This window comes from Macrotis lagotis, chromosome X, assembly GCF_037893015.1.
Source record: "Macrotis lagotis isolate mMagLag1 chromosome X, bilby.v1.9.chrom.fasta, whole genome shotgun sequence".
Classification (NCBI taxonomy): domain Eukaryota; kingdom Metazoa; phylum Chordata; class Mammalia; order Peramelemorphia; family Peramelidae; genus Macrotis; species Macrotis lagotis.
Genome location: NC_133666.1, coordinates 126,889,359 through 126,914,955, shown reverse-complemented (window position 1 = coordinate 126,914,955; position 25,597 = coordinate 126,889,359). Strand labels below are relative to the sequence as shown.

The 25,597-nt window shown below is 36.7% G+C and overlaps 1 protein-coding gene across 1 annotated transcript in view; it reads right to left on the bottom strand.

Moving 5' to 3' along the window:
* Positions 1–19,489: 19,489 nt before the first annotated feature.
* LMTK2 (lemur tyrosine kinase 2) overlaps positions 19,490–25,597 on the bottom strand; it is a 105,282-nt gene continuing 99,174 nt past the window's right edge. Inside the window, exons 13-15 of the mRNA XM_074201912.1 lie at positions 24,998–25,130; positions 24,522–24,761; positions 19,490–23,482 (exon numbers count right to left, since the gene is read on the bottom strand). Coding sequence (XP_074058013.1) covers positions 23,454–23,482; positions 24,522–24,761; positions 24,998–25,130 — 402 coding nt within the window. The 3' untranslated portion in view covers positions 19,490–23,453. The remainder of the gene's footprint in view (positions 23,483–24,521; positions 24,762–24,997; positions 25,131–25,597) is intronic.

Below are 25,597 nucleotides of genomic sequence, written 5' to 3'. Positions count from 1 at the left end.
AAGATTTGTGCTAAAAAGATTCCTTTCTTAATAGCAGATTATCTTTGTATGTGAATGCGTATTTGCATATAGTAGAACATCATATGAAATGCCAACTCTAATGTCCAACAGTGTCTAGAAACATTGAATAGTAAACAACATGATCTGTGAAAAGAATATTGATGAAGGAAGAGGAAAAATCTGAGTTTTAGACAGGTCTACTATTTTTTTTAAACCCAAAATAGTTTTATTCCCCCCCACCCCAGATCTGTCTCCACAAGTAATTTAGCAAACATGCTAAGGTTACAAATTGTCTAGCAGACCAAACACATGCACCGCTGATTCCTCAGCCAATCACCGCTGGTCGAGCAGCGGCCCTGTCCCCGAGCAAGGCCCCATGTCCTGGGACAGTTCCCAGAAATGTCTGTGGGTGAGATGCGTGTAGTCATCAGCCACTGGAGGTAGGTCTCTTGACAGTTAAAAAAAAAGGCAAACAAACAAGCTTCGACTTCAGTGTGACAGATTCCTCAGCAAGAGCATTTCAATGTGTTGCAGACTTTGGATTGCAAAATCCTGAATTCTGTCACAGAGTAGTGGAGTGGGAGGTCTGAGGGGGCAGACAGGTCCACTATTAAATAATTTCTCTTTGGAAAAAAAAGTCACAATTTCTCATTTTTGTCATCTGGAATAATTTTTACTCTCCAAGGGCTACTATGAAGAAAAAGTGGAAATATAGATTGAAAAGTATTTGGGGGAGCAGCTAGGTGGTGCAGTGGATAGAGCACCAGTTCTGGAGTTGGGAGGATCTGAGTTCAAATGTGACCTCAGACACTTAATAATTGCCTAGCTGTGTGACCTTGGGCAAATCATTTAATCCCATCACCTTAAATAAATAAAACTAAAAGAAAAGAGAGGTATTTTGGATAAGTAAAACAACTGTGTATTTATTTTTCTATGTATATCTTTTGTCGTTCTGGTAGAATGTAATGTCCTTTAGAGCAGAAACTTTCATTTTCAATTGTGTGTTCACAGCATTTTAACCTGGTTTCTGGCATGTGGTATTGTGTAAACTGGCAAAGATTTTTACAAGCTATTTTCATTATTAAAGACAGTAAAGTCACTGAACCTGGGATGTTAACTTTAAATTTTTGGATATTTTTATAAAGAAGGCAAAAAAAGGCACTAAAGAGAAAAAAAAGATGAGAAAAGCAACTGTATTGGCTCAAGTGTCTATAAAATAGGTCTGTGCTGGGGGTGACCCAATTTCATGGATGTTAAGGGAACAAGTCACATGGAAACTGAAGGTGCTGAAGATACCAATGGGGTAGGGGGAATCTCAGCTTAGATTAATAAAGAAAAAAGGTGACTGAGGAAACATCAACAGCTTCCAACCTAAGTGCCTGTTCTGGGGTTACTATCAAAGAAAGGCCAAAGACAGCCCTTGACCTCAGGGAGCTTACCATCTAATAAAGGAAGACAACAGACAAACTAACAATAAGAAGAATTGTAAAACAAGCCAGGAAAAGTAGGAGGCAAAAATAAGGAAGGAAGGAATTCCAGGCTTGAGGGGCAATCAGAAAAAATGCAAGGATTCAGGAGATGGAGTGTTGTCTGGGGAACAGTAAGGTCAGTATCCCTGGATCATAGAGTATGTGAATGAGATGGTGTAAGGTGTAAGAAAACTGGAAGGAGTGTGTGTGTGTGTGTGTGTGTGTGTGTGTGTGTGTGTGTGTGTGTGTGTGTGCTGGTCATGTAGGTATACACACTTTATGAAATGAGAGTAGCATAATTTAGGAATGAAGATTAGAGTAAATATGCCCTTAAAAAAGAGACAAAGTTTTGTGTTGGATGGTAGAAGATATTGTTGAAATAGGTGGGATCCTCGGGGAGAAGAGACAAATAAGTTTCTGATCAAATAATGTTATTACTTTATCATAACTCAAGTGAAAAAGTTTGTAGTTGGAGTAGCTAATTCTTTCTTTTTATTTATATCCTTTATTTTTTACATCACATTTACCTTTTTCCTTCATATTCTTCCTTCTACCTGTTACCATCTCTGAGAAAGGCATTCTTAGGTTTTTGCAAGGCAATGTGGTTAAGTGGCTTGCCCAAGGCCACACAGCTAGGTAATTATTAAGTGTATGAGACTGGATTTGAACTCAGGTACTCCTGATACCAGGGCTGGTGCTCTATCCACTGCGCCACCTAGCTGCCCCTGAGAGGCATTATTTATAACAAAGAACTTTGAGTTGATTTCAATAGATTGATCCAATATGTACTGAACAGCAGCACAATACTGGCATATGGTAAGTGCTTAAATATATATACATACATACATACATACATATATATATATATATAAATATGCTTGTTGAATGATCAACAAAAATTTATACAATGATCTAGGTAAGGTTAAACCACTCACACAAAAAAACACAGACACACACATGTACAAGTGAGTTGTCAAAGGAATTCAGAGAAAAGGAAGGTCACTTAGGGTTAGTAGAGTAAGGGAAGGCTTAATGGAGGAGATGGATTTTGAATTGTGCTTTTGAAAGATATTTTATTCTGTAAAAAAAAGTTAAATATTTTTTAAAGTTTTGAGTTTCAAATCCTCTTTCCCTCTGAGACAAAAAGTAGTTAGATATAGTTTATACATATGCAATCATATAAAACATTTCCATATTGATTGTTTTGTAAAAGATTAAATTTTTTTTAGTTTTTTGCAAGGCAAATGGTGTTAAATGGCTTGTCCAAGGTCACACAGCTAGGTGATTATTGTCTGGGGCCTGATTTGAACTCAGGTACTCCTGACTCTAGGGCTGGTGCTCTATCTACTGCACCACCTAGCTATCCCCTAAAGACTAAAATTTTTTAAAAGAAAAAAATGAAAATAACATGCTTCTGACTGTATTCAGATGGCATCAGTTTTTTCCTCTGGAGAAAGATAGTATGCTTCATCGTGAGTCTTTTGTAATTGTCTTTGATCATTGTATTGCTGAGAATAGCTAAGTCATTCACAATTCTTCAATATAATATTGCTGTTATTATATACAATGTTCTCCTGGTTCTGCTCACTTCACTTTGCATCAGTTTATGTAAGCCTTTCCATGTTTTTTTTTTAAATCACCCTGCTAACTTTTAGCCAAGATGGTGGAGAGAAGACAGGCACTGTGTTAATGTCTTTTGATCTTCCCTCAAACCTTTTAACAGAAATCTGATCGACAAAACCCAGAAAGAAAAGCTAGAAGAACATCTACCTCAAGGTTTGTCTTCCAGGATCGTGGGTGAGCTGGGTGCAGAAAGCAAAGACTCTGCTGGGAACACAGGACAGGGTCAGGGTCTGAGAGCAGGACTAGCTTGATCAGCCGCAGAGGCATTGGCTGTGGGAGCCATGGTCTGACAGCCAACTGGGGAATGGAGGCATAGGCTGTGGGATTGAAGGTCTAGGGTTTACTGGCAGGGCTGGAGGGTGAGTTCCAGTGCTGGAGAGTTGCAGACATCGATCCCTGGGCTCCTTTGGTCTGGAGCAGCTCAGAGTCCATACTTTCATTTCAGCTGAAACCTCTTCCCAGAACAAACACAATTACAGCCCCCCCCCCACCCCCCAAGCTCAGGTGTGAGCAGCAGAGCTCCTTTAACTGTGAATAGGGAGAGTATTACTTTGTCCCAGTGCATAGCCCACCATTGTTCAAAGATAAAAGCATTCAGCAGCTCCAACCACCCCCTCCAAGCCAAGGAAGAGGGCCTCAAATCAAGGTCACAGAAACTCCAGAGAAAGCAACCAGCACCTCCTACTGGCTGACTTACTTGGAGTTACTAAATCCAGTGAGTAAAGCCTCTAGGGATCTCAACACCAAATCTCTGTGAATCAGCCCCTCTCCCAACACAAGATCTTAGGAAAATGAAGAAAGGCCAGTGTAAAGAAAGGTCCATAGAAAAATTCCTAAAAGGAAAAGACCCTAACTCAGACCCTAACTAACTAACCTCTGAGGATATTGTGATCTGGTTTCCAGCACAGAAAGACTGAAGAAATCAGGAAGGAGTTTAAAAATCAATTGGAAAATTTGGGAGATAAAATTAACACCTTGCAACAAGAAAACAAATCCTTGGAAAATACAATTGGACAAATACAAAAAGAAAATAATTCTCTCAAAACCTCAACTGGTGAAATGGAAACTCTCAAAAGTAGAATTGACCAATTGGAAAAGGAGTTGCAAAAGATAAATGAAGAAAATTCTTCTCTAATAGAAAGAATGGAGTCTGTGGAAACTAATGACTTCATGAGACAAGAAGAGTCTGTTAAACAAAACCCCAAAATCGAAAAAAAAAGAAGAAAATGTAAAATGCATCATCAGCAAAACCACTGACCTCAAGAATAGCTCAAGAAAAAAATAACCTAAGAATTATTGGTCTTCCTAAAAACATTGAAGAGGAGAAAAAAAAAAGCCTGGAATCAATATTACAGGATTTCATGATGGAAAACTGTCCTCATACATTGGAACCAGAGGGCAAAATAGTTATTGAAAGAATACATCGATCCCCTCCAGAAAGGGATACCAAAATGAAAACGCCAAGGAATATTGTGGTCAAATTCCAGAACTATCAGATAAAAGAGAAAATCTTGCAAGCAGCCAGAAAGAAACAATTTAGATACCAAGAAGCCACAGTAAAGATTACACAGGACCTGGCAGCATTAACATCAAGGGATCAAAGGGCCTGGAATGTGATATTCCAAAAAGCAAGAGAATTTGGAATGCAGTCAAGAATTCATCATCCAGAAAACTGAGCCTTCTCTTCCAGGGCAAAAGATGGACATTTAATGAATCAGAAGACTTCCAACTTTTCCTGATGAAAAGACCAGAGCATAATAGACAAACAGGAGATACAAGAGACACATGAAAAGTAAAAAAAGTGGGGGGGGGAACTGCTTCCAATAAGATGAAACTGGCTATATTCCTACCTGGGAGAAAGATTTCAATAACTCTCAAGAATTGCAACTCTATTAGAGAGAATATATTTAGCCAGAAGTGATGGACACTCCTGACTTATTTGTGAAACTACTATCCAATAAGGTGAAACTGGCTATATCTCTACCTGAGAGAAATACTCTAACAATACCTCCTTAAAAAGGGGTACAATAAAGAGATGGAGGATAGAGAAGACTGAATGGAGGAAATCTCATTACATTAAGAGGTACAAAGGAGAAAAATCAGAAGTTAGTATGGAAGAAACTTAGATTAGACCAACACCTCACACTCTATACCAAGTAAGATCAAAATGGATACAGGATTTAGATGTAAAAAACAATATTATAAACAAACTAGAAGATCAAGGAGTAGTTTACCTGTCAGATCTATGAAAAGGGAAGTAGGTGGAAGGAGGAAGCAAGGAAGAGATGGAGAACATCATTAAAAACAAACTAGATAATTTTAATTACATTAAATTAAAAAGCTTTTGCATGACAAAACCACTGTAACTAAGATCAAAAGAAATGTAGTAAATTTTTACAATTACTATTTTTGACAAAGGACTCATTTCTAAAATATACAGAGAACTGAGTCAAATTTTTAAAAAGACAAGCCATTCCCCAATTGACAAATGTTCAAAGGATACTCAAAGGCAATTTATAGATGAGGAAATCAAAGCAATCCATAGTCATATGAAAAATTGCTCTAAATTACTACTCATTAGAGAAATGCAAATTAAAGCCGCTTTGAGGTACCACCTCACACCTCTCAGACTGGCCAATATGACCAGAAAGGACAATGATCAATGTTGGAAGGGATGTAGGAAATCTGGGACACTAATACATTGTTGTTGAAGCTGTGAACTCATCCAACCTTTCTGGATAGCAATTTGGAACTACACCCAAAGAACAACAAAAATGTACATACCCTTTGATGCAGCAATACCACTACTATGTCTATACCTTTTTTTAATTAAAGATTTTATTTATTTTGAGTTCTACAATCCCCCCCCCCAATCTTACTTCCTTCCCCTCACCTGGGTCTATACCTTAAAGAGATTATGAAAAGGGTAGAAACATCACTTGTACAAAAATATTCATAGCAGCCCTGTTTGTGGTGGCAAAGAATTAGAAATTAAATAAATGTCCTTCAATTGGGGAATGGCTTAACAAGCTGTGGCATATGTATGTCATGGAACACTATTGTTCTATTAGAAACCAGGAGGGATGGGAATTCAGGGAAGCCTGGAAGGATTTGCATGAACTGATACTGAGCAAGATAAGCAGAACCAGAAAAACACTGTACACCCTCATAGCAACATGGGGGTGATGGTCAACTTTAATGGACTTGCTTATTCCATCAGTGCAACAATCAGGGACAATTATGGGGTGTCTGTGATGGTGACAACCATCTGTAGCCAGAGATAGAATTGTGGAGTTTGAACAAAGACCAAAGACTATTACCTTTAATTAAAAAAATCCATTATGTTATTATGTAATTTTACTATCTCTTATACTTTATGTTTCTTCCTTAAGGATATGATTTCTCTCTCATCACATTCAACTTAGATCAATGTATACCATGGAAAAAATGTAAAGATTAACAGACTGCCTTCTGTGTGTGGGGGGGAGGGAAGCAAGATTGGGGGGAAAATTGTAAAATTTAAAATAAATAAAATCTTTCTTAAAAAAAAACATCCTGCTTACTATTTCTATTACTATTTAATATTCCATCACTATTGTATACCACAGCTTCTTTAGTCATTCTTCAAGTGATGGACATCCTCCCAATTTCTAATTTTTAGCCACCACAAAAATAACTGCTATAAATGTGTTTCTACAAATAGGTCTTTTTCCCTTTTTGAGTTGAGCTTTAAAGTGGGTAGGGTTTGGAAGAAATGGTGTGGGGGAAGAGAGAACTACAATCAAAGGTATAGAAGAGATATGAAGAAAGTAGTATAGTTGAGTATCTCAAGCCTGACTGGAGCAAATGACTAGAACCATGGAAAGAATACTGGTTTTGGAGTCAAAGGTTTAAATCCTACTTCTATCACTCATCACCTGTGTAATTTTGGGAAAGTCTCTGTGGGCCTCAGTTTCCTCATCTATACAGGTTGGAGTTGATGGCCTCTTAGGCCTCTTCTAGCTCAAAATCTATGGACCTTTAAAGTGAAGTGTCCCAGTCCAGTAATAGTGGTCTACTGGGTTGCAAAGATAGGTTGCAAGTGAGGGTAAGACTCCTGGGCCTATATCTTTTTTTTTGACTTGCAAATAAGCCCATTTATTCAAAATAAATGGCAAACAAAAATCAGATAAATTGTACCAAAAGATACAAAGAGTGAATGAATTCTCCTGTTGGAGGAAATTCTTCAGTCTTTGAAAAGCAATCTGGAAATTACATACATATTTACAGCTTTCAAAATCTACCTCTCCACAACCAATTAGAATTTCATACAAAATACCCTAGACTTGGCTGGAAACCCAGGGTTACCCAATAATAAAGGAAGAATTAAATATTGGAGAAATATTAATTGCCCATGATAGGATTTTACCAATTTTTTAAAAATGGATGATATTGCATACTTTAATTAATTATTTTTTTTTAAAATTTATTTTTTTATTATCATTTTGTACAAATGGTTTTTTGCATTAATAAAATATTCTTGTTTACAAGTAAACAAAATACCCCTCCTCCCCCATGAATATAGATAGACTTGTTTGGGCGAAAAAAGTAAAGGGGAGAGAAAAAAATTAAAATAAAAAAATAATAATAGTAATAATTGTAGGTATGGCCAGGTGGCGCAATGGACGAAGCAACAGCCCTGGAGCCATGAGCACCCGAGTCCACATCCAGCCTCATAAACCCAACAATCACCCAGCCATGTGACATGCAAGCCACCCGATCCCCACTGCCCTGCAAAAACCAAAAAAAAAAAAGAAAGGAAAAAAACACAAAATAAAATAAAATAGTAATAATGGTAGGGGTGGCTGGGTGGCAGACAGAGCATTGGCCCTTGAGCCAGGAGTACTTGGGTCCAAATCCGGCCCCAGACACCCAAAGATCACCCCGCTATGTGGCCCCAGGCAGGCCATCCAGCCCTACTTGCCCTGCACCCTCCCCCAAATAATCATAACAAAAAATGTGCTTGAGTCTTTGTTCCAACACCAACAACTCTGTCATGGGTGGATCACATTCTTTATGATAAGTCCATCACAAAAGTTATTTCCATATTTTTCCACCATTGCCATTGCTGATCGCAACTCCCTCCTTTCTTACTTCTCCACTACCATGTACTCTATTTTCTCTCTCCTTTCACTATGACTCTGCTGTAGGGTCGCTGAGTGGCACAGCAGACAGATCCCTGGTCCTGGGGCCAAGAAGCCCTGAGCCCCCATACCACCCCTTAGGCCCAGAATCCACCTGGCCCTGTGGTCCTGGGTAGGCCTTCCATTCCCAGCCTCTTGCAAGAAGTAAGAAAGAAAATGAGTAATATCTGGCCACTCTCCCCCCATGGTCCATCCTCTCCTCCTTTATTCACATCCCCACCCCTTCCCCCTGCTCCCCCCTCCTTCTTACTCCAGATGTCTATACCCCATTGAGTATATTTGCTGTTTCCTCTCCTAGCCATCTCTGATGAGAGCAAAGGTTCCCTCATTCCCCCTTGCCTCCCCCCTTCCATATCATTGCAATAGCTCATTGTAATAAAAAAAATCTTATGTGAAATATCTTGGACTATTCCCCCTCTCCTTTTCCTTTCTCCCATTCCATTTCCCTTTTTTTCTATTGACTCCATTTTTACACTATATTTTATCTTTGAATTCAGCTTTCTCCTGTGCTTCAACTATAAAAGCTCCCTCTACCTGCTCTATTAACTGAGAAGGTTCATATGAGTATTATCAGTGTCATTTTTCTATGCAAGAATACATGCAGTTCATCCTCATTAAGTCCCTCATATTTCCCCCTCTCCTCCAATCTCCATGCTTCACCTGAGTCCTGTAATTGAAGCTCAAACCTTCTGTTCAGCTCTGGCCATTCCAAAAGGAACCTTTGAAATTCCCCTGGTTCATTGAAAGTCCATCTTTTTCCCTGGAAGAGGACATTCAGCCTTGCTGGGTAGTTCATTCTTGGCTGCATTCTCAGCTCTCTTGCCTTCTGGTATATTGTATTCCAAGCCCTACGAGCTTCCAATGTAGCTGCTGCTAAGTCCTGTGTGATCCTGACTGCAGCTCCACGATATTTGAACTGTGTCCTTCTGGCTGCTTGTAATATTTTCTCTTTGACTTGGGAGTTCTGGAACTTGGCTATAATATTCCTAGGGGTTGTTTTTTTGGGATCTCTTTCTCGGGGGGATCGGTGGATTCTCTCCATTTCTATTTTGCCTTCTGCTTCTAGAATATCAGGGCAATTTTCCTGTAGTAATTCTTTGAAAATGATGTCAAGGCTCTTTTCCTGATCATGACTTTCAGGTATTCCAATAATTTTTAAATTATCTTTCCTAAGTCTGTTTTCCATATCAGTTGTTTTTTCAATGAGATATTTCACATTTTCTTCTAATTTTTCATTTTTTTGGTTTTGAAATATTGATTCCTGATTTTTGTTAAATTCATCAATCTCCCTGAATTCTATTCTTTGTCTGAAGGATTTGTTCTCCTCAGAGAATTTTCTTATCTCTTTTTCCATCTGGCCAATTTTGCTTTTTAAAGCTTTCTTCTCCTCAATAACTTTTTGAACTGTTCTATCCATTTGACCTAAGCTGGTTTTTAGCATGCTATTTTCTTCAGCATTTTCTTGGATTTCCTTGACTAAGCTGCTGACTTCATTTTCATGTTTTTCCTGCATCTCTCTCATTTCTTTTCCCAGTTTTTCTTCCAACTCCCTCATTTGATTTTCAAAGTCTTTTTTGAGCTCTATCATAGCCTGAGCCCAATTTCTGTTTTTCTTGGTCTTTAGATGCAGGAGCTTGTGCTTCCTCATCTTCAGACTTAGTATTTTGGTCCTTCTTGGGCTCATTTGAAAAATATTTCTCAATAGTCTTCTTTTTGTTTCTCTGCTTGCTCATTTTCCCAGCCTGGGCCTGGTTTGGGGTGTTTCTTGAGCTTTTGGGACACTCCACAAGGGTCTCAGTGTGTGAGGCTCTGTCCTCCCTCCTGGTCTGTGAATGACCATAAGCGCCCCCCTCTGCCAAGGGGCTGATGTGGGGGGTGCTGCTGTTCTATGGGGGGTCCTAGACTGTGGTCAGGATCTGAATGTGGTCAGAGCCCCAGAGTCCTGCTTCAGGAGCAGAGGACAAAGCTAGGTAGTCTCTCTTCACTCCGCTCACTCAGCTCAATGGGCTCATGCCCTCGGGGCTCCTGCTTACAGGCTCCGCCTGCTTCTGTTTCCTGGATCAGGGCTGGGGAAAGAAGATACTGCTTGCTGTGTGTCCTGAGGGCTGGGCTCCACATGCTCTCTCTGGCAGAGGTCCCCCGCTGTTCCCCCACTTTGTGCCTGGTACTCCTCGGGGTGCAGCTCAGGAGACTCCCCCTGCTGCTGTGAGCTGAGACCCCCAGCGCCCTGGGGCTGCCTCCGGGAGGCTGAGGTTCTTTGGCTCTGGCGGCCCACCCCTCTGGCTGGCGGCCCCTCCAGCCCCGGGGGAGCAGAGCCCTTCTGCTCTTCTCCAGGTTACCTTGAGTAGGAGAACTGCCTCACTGGGTCCCTTAGTGGGTTCTGTCTCTCGAAAGTTTAGTTAGAGTCCTTAGCTGATGAATTTTATCAGAGAGCTCCTAAGACTCGATCCCTTCTTGTCACCCCATACTTTAATTTATAGATTTTGTGCTATACCAAGCAAAATAGCAAATGATTGTTTTACTGATTTTGACAAAATAACAATTCATATGAAGGAACATAAAGTCAGAGGAAATTTTTTTTAATTTTAGAAAGGTTTTATTTATTTTGAGTTTTTACAATTTCCCCAAATGTTGCTTCCCTCCCCCCATCCCCCCCAGAAGGCAGTTTGCTAGTCTTTACATCATTCCCATAGTATGGATTGATCTAAGTTGAATGTAATGAGAAAGAAATCATATCCTTACGGAAGAAACTTAAAGTATGAGAGCTAGCAAAATTACATAATAAGATCACGTTTTTTTAAAATTAAATTTAAATTAATTTAAATTTAAATTTAATTTAAATTAAATTTAAATTTAATTTTAAATTAAATTAAATTAAAGGTCTTTGGTCTTTGTTCAAACTCCACAATTCTTTTTCAGGATACAGATGGCATTCTCCATCACAGACACCCCAAAATTATGCCTGCTTGCTACCCTGTTGGTATGAGAAAGTCCATTAAGGTTGATCATCACTCCCATGTTGCTTTTAGGGTGTATAATGTCCTTCTGGTTCTGCTCATCTCGCTTAGCATAAGTTCATGCAAATCCTTCCAGGCTTCCCTGAATTTCAATCCCTCCTGGTTTCTACTAGAACAATAGTGTTCCATCACATACATATACCATAGTTTGTTAAACCATTCCCCAATTGATGGACTTTCCCTCAGTTTCCATTTCTTTGCCACAACAAATAGAGCTGCTATGAATATTTTTGTACAAAGTGATGTTTTTACCCTTTTTCATCATCTCTTCAGGGAAAAGACCCAGTAGTGGTATTGCTGGATCAAAGGGTATGCATATTTTTGTTGCCCTTTGGATGTAGTTCCAAATTGCTCTCCAGAAATGTTGGATGAGTTCACAACTCCACCAACAATGTATTAGTGTCTCAGATTTCCCACATCCTTTCCAACATTGATCATTGTCCTTTCTAGTCATATTGGCCAATCTGAGAGGAGTGAGGTGGTACCTCAGAGATGTTTTAATTTGCATTTCTCTAATAATTAGTGATTTAGAGCAATTTTTCTTATCATTATGGATTACTCTGGTTTCCTCATCTGTAAATTGCCTTTGCATATCCTTTGACCATTTGTCTATTGGGGAATGGCTTGTCTTTTTTAAAAAAATTGACTCAGTTCTCTGTATATTTTAGAGATGAGTCTTTTGTCAGAAACACTAGTCATGAAAATTGTTTCTCAATTTACTACATTTCTTTTGATCTTGGTTACAGTGGTTTTGTCTGTGCAAAAGCTTTTTAATTTAATGTAATCAAAATTATCTAGTTTGTTTTTAATTATTTTCTGGGTCTATATCTTAAAGAGATCATGGAAAAAGGTTAAAAATTCCTCATGTAAAAAAATATTCATAGCATGCACTATAAGAAGTCACAAGGGATGGGATTTCAGAAAAGCCTGGAAAGATTTGCATGAATTGATGCAGATTGAAATGAACTGAACCAGAAGAACATTATACACAGTAACAACAACATGGGGTATGATCAACTATGATGGACTTGTTTATTCCATCAGTGCAATAATCAGGAGGAATTTTAGGGGACTTGGGATAGAAAATGCCATCTGTATACAGAGAAGGAACTGTGGAGTTTAAAGGAAGACTAAAACTTATTATCTTCAATTTTTAAAAGTTTTCATATTTTCTGTAATTTTGTTATCTTTAATGTTTTCTTTCTTCCTTTTGGATCTGATTCTTTTTTTTACATCCCATTCAATTTTGATCTATGTTTATTCTGGTTGCAAATGTAGAGCCTATATCAGATTGCCTTCTTTTGGGGGGAGAGGAGAGAGGAGGGAGGGAGGGGGAAAAATTATAAAATGCAAAACCTTGCAAAACATGATTGGTAGAAACTATCATTGTTTGTAATTGGAAAAACAAATAAAAGATTCATATAATTTAAGAAAAAATGAAGGTAAGGAGGTTTGAAGTTCCACTTCTAGGCAATACAATAGAAACTTTCCAAAAGTTTTGAGAGAATTACATGAAAGTGATGTTTTTAAGGAGACTAACTTACTAGACTATGTGAAGAATAGATTTATTTTTGCAGGAGGGGAGAAGAAGAGAGTGAAAGATTGATCTAAGCTTCAGGACTGAGCCAATAAGTCTGTGGAAATTGTAAGTAGGAAGTATACCAGACAGATATTTTATCAAAGGAAGAATCATTAGTAAATAAATTCTATTGATTATCCACTGGGAAGTTTAAATGAGTTACATTAATGATTTGTTTCCTCTAAAATGTGAAATTTGTTTTGTCAGAAGGATCTAGCTAGGTGAGAACCTGAAACTGAGAATCAGAAGGGAATATTTCATGGAAAAACCTGTCTGTTGTGTTAACATTATCTTAGGCAAACAGGGGCACAGGCTAAAGCCTAATTTATTCCATTGTCTAGTATAACCAAAGATATTTGTTTTTTGATTAAAAGGAAAAAAATGAGTACATTTTAAGTCTTTAAACTTCACAGTATTTTCAAGTCTGATGAAAAGACTTTAGGACAATGAAAACTAATTGCTTTCAGTTTATTCTGTGAACTAAAGTCACCACCTATTTAAAAGAAAAAAAGACTTGGTCACAATGGCCAAACTTGTTGTTGCCAGAAAATGTTCATTTAACTTTTTCTACCCCTTCAAGTTTTAAGACTTCTTTGCTGCAGATTTTGTACATGTAGGTACAAAGTATTTATGACACAAGAAAAGTATGAAGACAGAACCAGTGGCCTTACACATATATACATAAATCTCTAGATAACCTAATGGAAGGAGACAAATGAAGCCCCATAGGTATTAGAGACTTACTAGAGTGTAACCCATGTGACTGAACTATAACTCTGATTGGGAATAATTTATTTAAGATGGAATATTTTTTGTTTGTTTTTGACTAGGCAATAGGGTTAAGTGACTTGCCCAAGGTCACACAGCTAGGTAATTATTAAGTGCCTGAGGTCGAATTTGAACTCAGGTCCTCCTGACTCCAGGGCTGGTGCTCCATCCACTACACCACCTAGCTGCCCCAGGAATAATTTATTTAAGAAACAAATAAGTTATCATCATGTGAGAAAACCAAGAACCAGAGAGAGGAAAGCATGGTGGAGAGTATTTGGATGAAGATCAATCCATGGAGGGAGAAGCAAAAACTACTGCCATCAGAGCTTACTATAAGCCACCTGATCAGAAAGAAGAAATAGATGAAAAGTTTGGGAAACATCACAAACTTAGCACTTATGGTGATAATAGAGAAGTTATTTAGACTCCCTGAAGGATTCTTTTTTCCTATCAAAAGCCACAAAAGGGTGACTGATAACTTCTTAATTTGTCTTAACTATAATTTCATATCATTTAGAGGAACCAACAAGGGAAGATACTGGATCTGATTTTCAGTAACAGAGTCTACTGGGGTGGAAATAATTAGAACTTGAAAGGAAGTGACTACTCCTTGCTAAAGTTTTTGCAGAGTCTTGCCTAGCTGTGTGACCTTTGGCAAGTTACTTAACCCCATTGCCTTAAATAAATAAAATTTAAAAAAAGAAAAGAATTGTTTTAGATAAAAAAGGAAACCTAAATGTTGTCAGACATTACCCTTAATTTTTTTTTTTTTTTAGGCTTTTGCAAGGCAATGGGGTTAAGTGGCTTTACCCAAGGCCACACAGCTAGGTATTTATTAAGTGTCTGAGGCCAGATTTAAACTCAGATCCTCCTGACTCCAGGGTCGGGGCTCTATCCACTGCACCACCTAGCCACCCCTATTACCCTTAATTTTAGGACACCAGATTTCAAGGAATTCAGGAGAGGATGCAGCACCCTATGGACTAAGATCCCCTATGAAAAGTCTACCCAGAGGGATAGGTAGAAAGCTCTGAAGAATGAAATTCTGAAGATGAAAAGGGAGATTTGAGCAAATTTAAAATACAAAACCTTCATTTGTGATCTACCTAGACCAGCAAAACAAATTCCCACATTAGCAATGTTTGAAAATGTATTATTTTTTTCATGCATTTGAAATTTATCACCTCTTTGTCAGGAGACGAGTGGAATATTTCATCTTCATTCTTTGAACTTTTGACTTATCATTGTCCAACCTAGATTTTTAAAAGAAATATAATATAAAAATATGATATAAGGGTGAGTGATGGAAGATGAACTTTGTATTGTGTTACAAAGAGGCTTTGCAAGGCAAGCTAAGGACACCATGAAGTGTTTGGTTTGTTTTTTAGAGCTATCTTGGGGAGAAAGATGATGAAGGAAGAGATAAGATTGCTCCTTGGGGCAATACATATTTATTATAGGGCAAAACAAAACACATTTATTAAGTACTTACTATATAGGACAAACTATGTTAATACTGGTGATATAAATAAAACTTCAAGAAGCTTATAATCCAGTGAGAAAAGACAATAAACAAAAGGAAGTTGAAAGGGGGAAGAGGATGGTGGAGGGTACTCTTCTGGAAAGCATGATGATGATGATATTGGTCTCTAAACCACACACAACAGTTGGGGACACAGGAAGAAATAACTAGCATTTTGAACCCTCTATAAAAGGAGTCTTTGATTTCACCATTCAGTCTCCAGTTGGAAGACAGAAGCTAGTGAGGTGTGAGTATCAAAGCTGACCTTATCTTGGCTGTTGCCTTTTTTTCCATATCTCCAGTGTTTGGTCACACAGTAGTCACTTACTAAATATTAATGGATTAACATATCGGTTTGTGTTTGGAGTTTAGGAGAGAATGTGTAAATAGGAAAGAGTCTAGGATAGAGCTTTGGAGTCTACCCACAGCTAGTGGGCATTACATGACTGATGAGCCAGCAAAAGCAACTAAAGTGGTATGGTTCTCATACAAGAACCCAGGAAAGAGCAGCAAGAGGAGGAGACTATGGCCAAGGAGACTTAGCTCATGCTGCATAGAAGTCAAGGAGGAAGAACTTAGATTATAAAAAAATAAGAAGACAGGAGCTCATTGGAAAAGACCCCGGGGTTAGAAAAGTTGGGAAAAAAGGAATGGCAGAGGATGAGATGGATAGATTAATGTCATGGAAACAATGAATATGAACTTAGACAGATGTTGATGGTGGAGGATAAAAGGGCCTGGCATAGTATGTATGGTCCATGGGATCACAAAGAGTCAGACATGTTGTCTCTCTTAGCACTGGTAAGTTCCTTTTTTTTTTTCCAAGGCAATGGGGCTAAGTGGCTTGCCCAAGGCCACACAGCTAGGCAATTATTAAGTGTCTGAGACCAGATTTGAACCCAGGTACTCCTGACTCCAGGGCCGGTGCTTTATCCACTGCGCCACCTAGCGACCCCAGTAAGTTCCTTGAAGTCAGGGACTGTCTTTTGTTTCTTTTTTGTAACTCTGGTGCTTAGCCCTATGCCTACCACATAGTAGTAGCTCACTAAGTACTGACTGAGTAACTGACTGCTTTTCTAACATGGAGAGAAGTACTAAAGGTACTGAAGTACTAAAGTACAGTTCAAAAAACAATGGGGCAGGTTGCTTGATTTTGATCTCTGGCAAAATTCTAGGACAGGTAGTTAATTGGTAAGTATTTAGAAAATGAAGCTGTTATTAATCTCCAAAAGTAAAGATAACAGTCAAGAACAGCTCATGCCACACTAGCATCTTTTATTTTTTGATGGGGTTATTAACTACTAGATCTGAGAATGGTAGAGATAAGATTTATCTAGATATATGCAAAGCCCTTGATATAATATCTCAGATTCTTCCTTTGGAAAAGATGGAGAGATGAAAATTCGATGGATTTGGAATTTATTGCAAGACTGGATTCAGGATCATTTTTAGTTGGGAGATTTCTAGCTGAAAAGCACCCTCTCCTTCCTCCATCCTTCCATATGTAGATGGCCCTATGCTGTTTATCTTTTTTAATCAATGATCTGGATAAAGTGAAAAATTCCTCATCAAAATTAGATAATTCAAAGCTAGAAGGGAATAGCCAAGAGACTCAATGACTAGAGTAAGGATTCCAGGACTTTAAAAAGTTTGATCATTAGGCTGAATTTAATAAGATGGCATTCATTAGGGATAAATGGAAAATTTTACATGGATTCAAAAATCAACTTCATAAATATAAGATGGTGGAAGTAGTTGGAATGATTAAATGGTTTGACTGGAAAAGATCTGGGGAACAGAGTGGATTGCAAGCTCAGTAACTTAGCAGTGTGATAAAGTGGTCAAAAAAGTTAATACGACCTTGGGACATCTAGCTTTTAAGAAACGAGTCTTTCTATACTCTTCCTTGGTCAGACCACATTTGGGAGGGATATTCTATTTTGGGAACAGTTTAATATTATTAAGCCAGAGGTTATCAAGTGTCTTGTCTGTTCCATGAGAATGTCAAAAGAATTGAGTTTGGAGAAGACTCAACAGACTATGATAACTGTACTAAAGTATTGTAATGTCTTTTTTTGTTTGTTTGTTTGTTTTTTGCAAGGAGAATGGGGTTAAGTGTCTTGCCCAAGGCCACACAGCTAGGTAATTATTAAGTGTCTGAGGCAGCATTTGAACTCAGGTCCTCCTGACTCCAGGGCTGGTGCTCTATCCACTGCGCCACCTAGCCTCCCAATGTCTTCTTAAGAGGGCAAGAAGTAGGAGCAATAGAGCTAATTGAGGATTGAAGTCAGGAAACATCTGCTAACAGTTAGAACTGTCCAAAGTGGAAAAAGGTAATTAAAAAAGGTAATAAATTTCTCCCTCATTGGACGGAGAATTGGACATCTTTAAACAGAGATTGGATGTCCAATTTGTCTGTACATTATAGTGAGCTACTGGTGTATTACATGGATTATTTGTGCCTGGTAGAGCCTTCTGAGCTCATATGGGTCTGATCAGCCACAGTTGGACATACAGTATGCACCTTGACTTTAACACAGTGGAATCCTTTTGATTTCTTCAAGAATGAATACTAATAAGAATTAGTTTGGGATAAGATTAGATTAGATGGCTGCTGAGGACCCTTTTAGCTCTGATATCCTGTGATTTTGTGATTTCTACAATACATGAGAATGTCTAGTCTGTACAAAGGACCTCTTTAAGCCCTCATTCGCATTTTCTTCCAAGTGACTGAGAATGAAAGTTAACACAATGCTGCTTTAAATACTGGAATCAACAACAAAACTAGCAGCAACATCAAATCTATAACCAATCTAAGTAATAAGACAAAATTTGATTAAGTGGTTCAGATGTCATTAGAACTCTTGATTTGACCTGTGTGTCCTGATTTGTGACAGTGAGGAAATAGGTAATCAAAGAAGTTTGACCAGTCCATATAACAGAGGAAATAATAATAAATGGGTGAAGAATGCCAGTTGCCCAGATTTGAACCTTCACTTGGAAGGCAACACTCTCTATATTTATAGTTTATCTAATGGTCTACATATCTGGAATGGATAGTCCAGTAATAAACTTGGGCCAAGACAAAGAGGAAGAGAGCTGATTGGACTGTTTTTAGGGAAACCGAAATGCTCCTTTACTAATCCCAATATTCCTATGAAAGCAAGGGCCCATGTTTTCAACTCTAAATCCCACTGGGATTACTCTATGCCAGCATAGCATGGAATACTCTTCTTTCTGAATTTAAAGTCAGTATCTTGTGAATGCAGAGTGGGGGTGAGTGGGCTGCAACACGTCCCTAAGAAGGAATGAAAGGGGTACAAGATGTCATCAATAGGAATAGGAGATTAGCTGGTCATGTGGCAAGAATGAGGGATGATGGATAGATGGATAGATGGATGGCTAGGTGAACTTTTAGTATTCTAATCTAAGGAGAAAGCAAAAGAGGCATCTGGCACATTATTAGATTGATCCTTTGTGGAGAGAGATAAGAACAAGAGTTGCATGAAATGGGCAGATGTGGATAAATTGTGTTCTGTATTGTTGGAGTTCTCAAATTGATTAAAGATCTAGTTTTATATTTGAATGAGTTCATATTATACATGAACAGTATACACCTACTGGGTTATGGAAGTTATTTCTAAAGTCATGGTGTAAGAATTTTATGGCTTAAACTAAAGGTGACAAAAGATAAGTTGAGTACTTGCCATACTGGAAGGCATTACTATTAGTCAGAGATACAGAAACCTTCTAATGAGCTTCTGAAAAATGGGATGGATTCTTAATTCAACTAGAATAGTTTAGATGCTATCCTAATTAAAGGGCATTCAGGATCCCTGTCAACTACTTGAATCTATATCTTTTTTCCTCTTATGGCACTAAATGACCACAGAAACAGAGATTATAAATATATAACTATATCTTTATTTTGAATATTAAATAGTTTTTAAATTACAAGCAATTCATTGAATCACACTATGCATGATCAATATACAGTAGAAATCTTACAATTTAAAAATGTACACAATTTAAAGACAATTTGACCTGAAATTTCATTAACTATGATATTGCCATAAACCTTATACCTGTATTAAATTACAATATGAAAACCCTCATACCTATGATTTTATTACATAATTCCTCATTTACAAACATAATTCAACATTATATATACATCAGTACCATTATCAAGTTACACCTAGGCCTGTGTAAATCTGAACAACTTATTAAACAAAACCAAATTATTTTAAGTCATTCATACTTATCTTTAACAGGCTGCTGGTATCACAAATACTGTCAACACATTTTTAAGGTCCTTTTTATTATAGCAATTTATTTTTCAAATCAAAGACTTGAACATACAAATACTATTAATATATTAGAATAGTTTTTGTGACTTAAAGCTGAAGTTATTTTGTACACCCCATTCTTATTTTAAGGCTGTTTCTCATAAGGCTAAAATATTTTGATGCTACCCATCACTATATCCAAACAACTGGATTCTAACTTGATGCACTTCTGAAGTTTTAAATGAAGTGCTTAGTACATAGTTTAAAACTAGAAGTACTTCCCTTTAGCCAAGCCCCTCAAAACACACTCAAAAAAGATTTATTAAATCCTATAAATTTACAATTTAAGATAGTAATAAAAGGAGGTGGCTTGAAAGGATTTTTTAGTGCAGCAGAAATATACAATAACCTTTCCTAGATAAACCTATTTCTACAAAAAAGGTTACCCATCCACCTAAAAGTCAGATTACCGAATGTTTTGTTTCAAATTAAACACATTTGTGATTTACCCTGAAAAGTCTAATTTATAAACATTAAATCAGCTTATCAGAGATTTTGGAAGCACATTTTATGCCTTCTTACTTTAGGCTGGGCATCTGAGAAAATCAGATAGACAACAAAGATAATTTTCAAAAGGGTAGATAATATGGGATTTACTTGATAGAATTCATCTATTCAGCAATAAACCACTGAAAAACTAAGATGGAACTTAAAATTAGATATTTTTTGAATTATCAAGAGTAAATTTAGGAATCAATATTTGTTGTGGATCACGTATTATAAACCAATTCTAATTAATTGGAAGAATACCAATGATTGACTTTTTTTTTTACAAGGCAATGGGGTTAAGTAACTTGCCCAAGGTCACACAGCTAGGTAATTATTAAGTGTCTGAGGGTGCATTTGAATTCAGGTCCTCCTGACGACAGGGCTGGTGCTCTGTCCACTGCGCCACCTAGCTGCCCCTGATTTACTTTCAATCACATAATCTAAGAACAAATAACACATAAAAAATTCGGCTTGTAAGAAAAAAACAACCCACACCTAAATTTGAACAATGAACTTACATGCTATTTCCAAACAGAGTTGACAGTTATAAATCTATTTTGTTGGAACAATCCACTGTGTATTGCTTGAAATTTCAAAACAGTATGCTAACACATTTATTTCATAAAGTCTACCTTCCATATCCTAATACAGTAAGATTTTTTTCCCCATAAATTCCAATATAAATTGATCTTATAAAGATGCATGTTTGGCAACTAGTTATATGTCAATTTAAACTCAAAGAAGCAAACCCCTTTATGAAGGCTTGGGGTAGTACTAATTTGTGAAATAATTATTAAATGGGAACTATGTGGCTAATCTCTTTATACATGGTGGAAAAAAAGATGTCTAAAAGTTTGAAGGAAACCTTGGGAGTTGACCATGTGGGTCCCTTGGGGGGCAAGTAATTTTTTTCTTTTGCTCTTTGAATCTTCAACACTAAGCTCAATGTATTAGATGCTTAATATGTGTTCAATCTGTCTGATGTCAGTAGTTCAAGCTAAACTTCTATAGCTATAACTTTGTACAATTAGAACAGCCTCTCTTTTATTCAATTTAGGTCAGTGATTAGCTATAAAAAATCTCATTTACTACTAAAACTCAAGGAGTCTCCATAGCTAGAAATTCAGAGGTGAGGTTTAATTTTGGCAAAATCATATTCTAATGCCCTGTGATTTAGAGAGAGGAAAAAACCACACACATAATGAATATGGTTTCTGAAATAGGATTTCATGCTCTTTGGGGATTCCTGCAAAATGTTTAGTGTACACAATAAATAGTAGTTTTAAAAAGGGTCACAATCTCTATTTTGAATCTTTTTTCTCCTGTGAAAATGCTGCAAAAAATTAGTCAATGTGTACATGTACTAAGTAGATTCTAATTTTACTGTATACATTTAGAGTAGAAGTTGTTTGCTGTGCGACTGTCTTAACTATTTTTAACATTTAGTCACAGACTGACCTATAACATTTTCAAAGATATTAAAGCGGTGGAGACTGTAACATATGCTTATAATAAGGCCTTTTTTTTTTACTTGGGTCTTGGGAGTACTTGTTGACATAACAATGTTCTATGTCATCAACCAACCCACTGATTGGCAAATTTTCCCTTATGGTAATTGGCTTCATCATGAACATGAATCTTCACTCAGCACACAATCACAGCATCTTTTTTGGCAACTGTAGACATTATATTTGGGAAAGCTGGACACTAGGCTCACCTGTGGCCACTCCCAATTTTCAAAAACAAACATTGTCTGTTTTAGAGTAAACCCCTTTCACCCTTCCCTGCACAATCACAAAGCTATTTCACAAGCATTCCAGTCCCTTAAAAATCAAGTTTTTAAATAATAATAATATAAAAAAAAGCAGCACAGTGACTTAATCCAGAAGGAAATATTCAGTCCCCATGAGCACTGGGACCATCTTATGGTCATGTCCATCTAGTGGCAAATTTCCCCAAATCCCTGCTTTGAAAAAAAAAAAAGAAAATGACGTCTGTGTGCCCAGACCAATATCTGAAATATCTGAAGGATCTGTAAGCTCTCATTAACGCAAATTTAAAGCTGACTGCCATCCTAAACTGTACCATGTTATTTATTTCAAGGAGTAACCATCCAGGAGAACTACTTTGGAATTGATCAGGTTCATCTTGGGAGGTGGCCAATTTATTCAACTACTCAAGTTAACCAACAACAGAGTTCAAGTAAGTGGCAATCAACTTTTACCAATTTTAAGGCAGAGAGAATTTAGGGGTAGCATTTCCCATTTTTGGTTTTGGTATCACTACCTTTTTATAGTAAAGGTGAACGAAACTCTCAATATAAGTTTGACCTCTTAATTTTGGGGAAATTTCATAACAATTCTATGAAATATCTAATTTAAAATTTCTTAGCTGTATTAACCAAAGAGTAAATTATTATTTGGGACAATCTTTTCAGTTGTTTTATTTTTCAAGACAGGAAGTTTAGAAGCCTTCACAAAAGCCAAAAAAAACAAAAGAATCACTGGTTGAAAGACCCTTCAACTATTTGGAAAGAAGCCTGATAGTCTTAAGTCATTCCAAGGGAAGAAATGAAAATGCGTTTGATTAAATTGAGCAATCCAGATCAGTGTTTTCAGACTTCTCAAAAATATTTTCTATAAAAACATGAACACTGTAACATTCAGAATCATTTATCATTTTGAAAAATGGTACTGGGTTTAAGATTCCAGCAAATTCTACAACAGCATAACACTCATTTAAATTTTACATTTAAATTTTACCATGCATAGCAAATAAAATATAAAAAAACAGGAGAAATCAAACTAGTGAACAGCCCTAGCTTGACCAGATTTATTTTCCTTGAATAATTTACGATTCTGATTCTGTACAATGTTGGGGAATCTAGGAACATATATCTGTAGTGCAATTACAGAAAGCAAGGTAATATGTATTTAGTGATCTTTCCCCCCCAAGAATAAATATGGCTCACTACTGACCAACTATCATTCATACGGTTTCAGTGACACAGCCACCTGTTGTACAGACACAATTATATATAATCTATGACAGGTGTAGGTTCAAATAGAATAAGCTACATGGAAAAATATAAAAAGAATATGATACAATCCCATACATAACCAGGAGGTTGTGTAATTGCTTTACAAGTTTATTACAAATAACAATGCCTGAAGAATTAATACTTCAAGTTTTTTAAACAGCTGTAGATTCATCTCTTCCAAATGAAAAGCAAATTGCACTGATTAAAAACACATATTACAAACACACATCAAAAGTCCTGATTTAACATTTCTTTTCTGTGTTTCTTGAGTTTCCTCTTCTTACTCCAGCAGAAGCCTACATTGGCTCTCTGAACACTCTTGTGTTTATCAGTATTTACACTGTGTAGGCCATCAGTGTGGGCATGCTGTCTTGTAGAAGCAGTTTCTGATTAAAAAAGTATTTTACCCACTTAATCTTTTTCTCCATCTTCACTGCTTCCTATTTAGTAAAAAGATAGTAAGATGACATTGAAGATAACTAACATTTGTAAGGTAAAAATTTTCTAGTTCACATTCAAAACAAATGCATTACATAGCAAAACAAGTAGTTGAGCACTTAACTGATTTTTCTCCTTTAAAGCAACACCTGCCATACTCTCATACCGAAGAAACACATCTGTTTAACTCACACATTTAGTTCAATGTCACAGGTTGAAGCATATGAAAAAATTGAGAAGGTTCTTTAAACATCTGCCTACTTGAAGGGCTACTTAGTAATTGGTATTATCTAATCAGTATAAGTACAAATAAAAACTCTTTATATTACTTTTAAATTATTTGACTTGCAAACCTCAACTGCCAGAGCGCCTATTAACATTTATCTTTAAATCTAACTATAAAAGAAGGTGGCATTTATTCTAAGATACTATTTGATATGTATCCAGTGTCCCTTCATTTTTACCACATATTGATATTAGCTAAGAAACAATCCAAACAACCCCATAAAAAACACTTAATGGCTAAAGTTAATTTTAAAAGGAGGTGTCTCAAATGACATGGTAGCAAAGTGTGGTCTATTACCAAAAATGTGACTTAGATTTCACATCTTTAAGGAGCTTAAAACAATCTTTTGTATTTTTCTTTCATGGGCAAAGGGCAGGGAGGGAAGAAAAGGTTTTTAAAGATAAGAGAATATCATGGCCCTTTTGGCAATGATTCAGAGCTATTTCTAGAGCTCAAAGACCAGAAAGATACTGGGAGGAACAAGTCACTGCACCCTCAGAGAGCTCTGTTCATTCTGGTGAAGAAAATCTAAAAATTTCCACTGCACATTCAGCTTACCTGGCTTTACTTAATGAACAGATATGATAAGAAGAAGTTAGTTTGTGGGATAAGATCTTGTGATTATTAAGAGTTTCCTATAATGGATTTAGCAAACAAAATATTTTCAATTAATCTGTATTCACTTAATAACATGTACCATATTAGTTATGTACCCAAGTATCTGCATATGCACCCATTGTTGTGTGGGCACTCACCTCCTTGTTCAATATCTGAATCTGTAAGATGTGTAAGAGAAAAACTTGCAATATTGGCAGGAGAGATAGAAAACCTAGAATAAGGCGATACATGTGACCAACTTTGTTCAATACTTCTAGATGGTGGTGGAGGAGAAAAGTACTTTGATGTTTGTAGAGAGGGCTTAGAACCAAGGTTATCTGCTGTTTTTGACATAAAAGACTCTTGAGAGAAGTCATCATCCCATTCAAAACCGCCACCTAAAAAAATAAAAAAAATTCTGGTTTTGGAATTGCTTCTTGACTATTCATAAGAATCAAATCTTGATATTCTGCATATTGCACACAATAAAACTTTCTAGCAATAATTATTAAGAACTTGTACTGAAATGAACATTCTCTTAATAGAAATAGTCAGGCAACATTAAGTAATTGTAAGAATACAAATGTACTGATGAATATTACATTTTAAAACTTGTCTTGGATTTTCAAAATACCTTCTTCATCAGTTGAACTTTCTGAGTTTGTAAACCTATTCAAGTAACTGGAACCTAATGATGGTGATGCACTATTAGACTCCTGATTATTTGCTTCTGCTCCTTGATGTCCCAGCTCTTTGGTTGGTGTTTCCTAAGAAAAATAAAAATTCTAATTATGTACTATATGGAAAAAAGGGAGAAAAATCATGTAAGTCAGTTTTAGTCAATAACTTAGTCTCCAACATTTGTTTATGTGTTTCTTTTCTCTGACCTGTCTTTCCATCCCTTTATCCCCTACTTTGTTTGTCTGTATCAACCTGGAGTGTGTCTTCTCTCTCCCACTAAACCGCAAAGTTCTTAAGACTAGGAATTATATTTTACATTGCTTTGAATCCTCATAGTATCTAACAGAATGTCTTGGATGTATAGGTACTCAACAAAGACTGTTGATTAAATAATTAATAACTTATCACAATTTAGTTTATAAGGGAGAACTTTTAATTTTTATTGAATATCTAATGAAATGAGTCCTTTAGATTTTCTATCTTTAATAGGAAAAAGAATTTCATTTTACCCGGGTTCTTTTGTTAATTAAAAACAAAAGCGAAGGGAAAACTG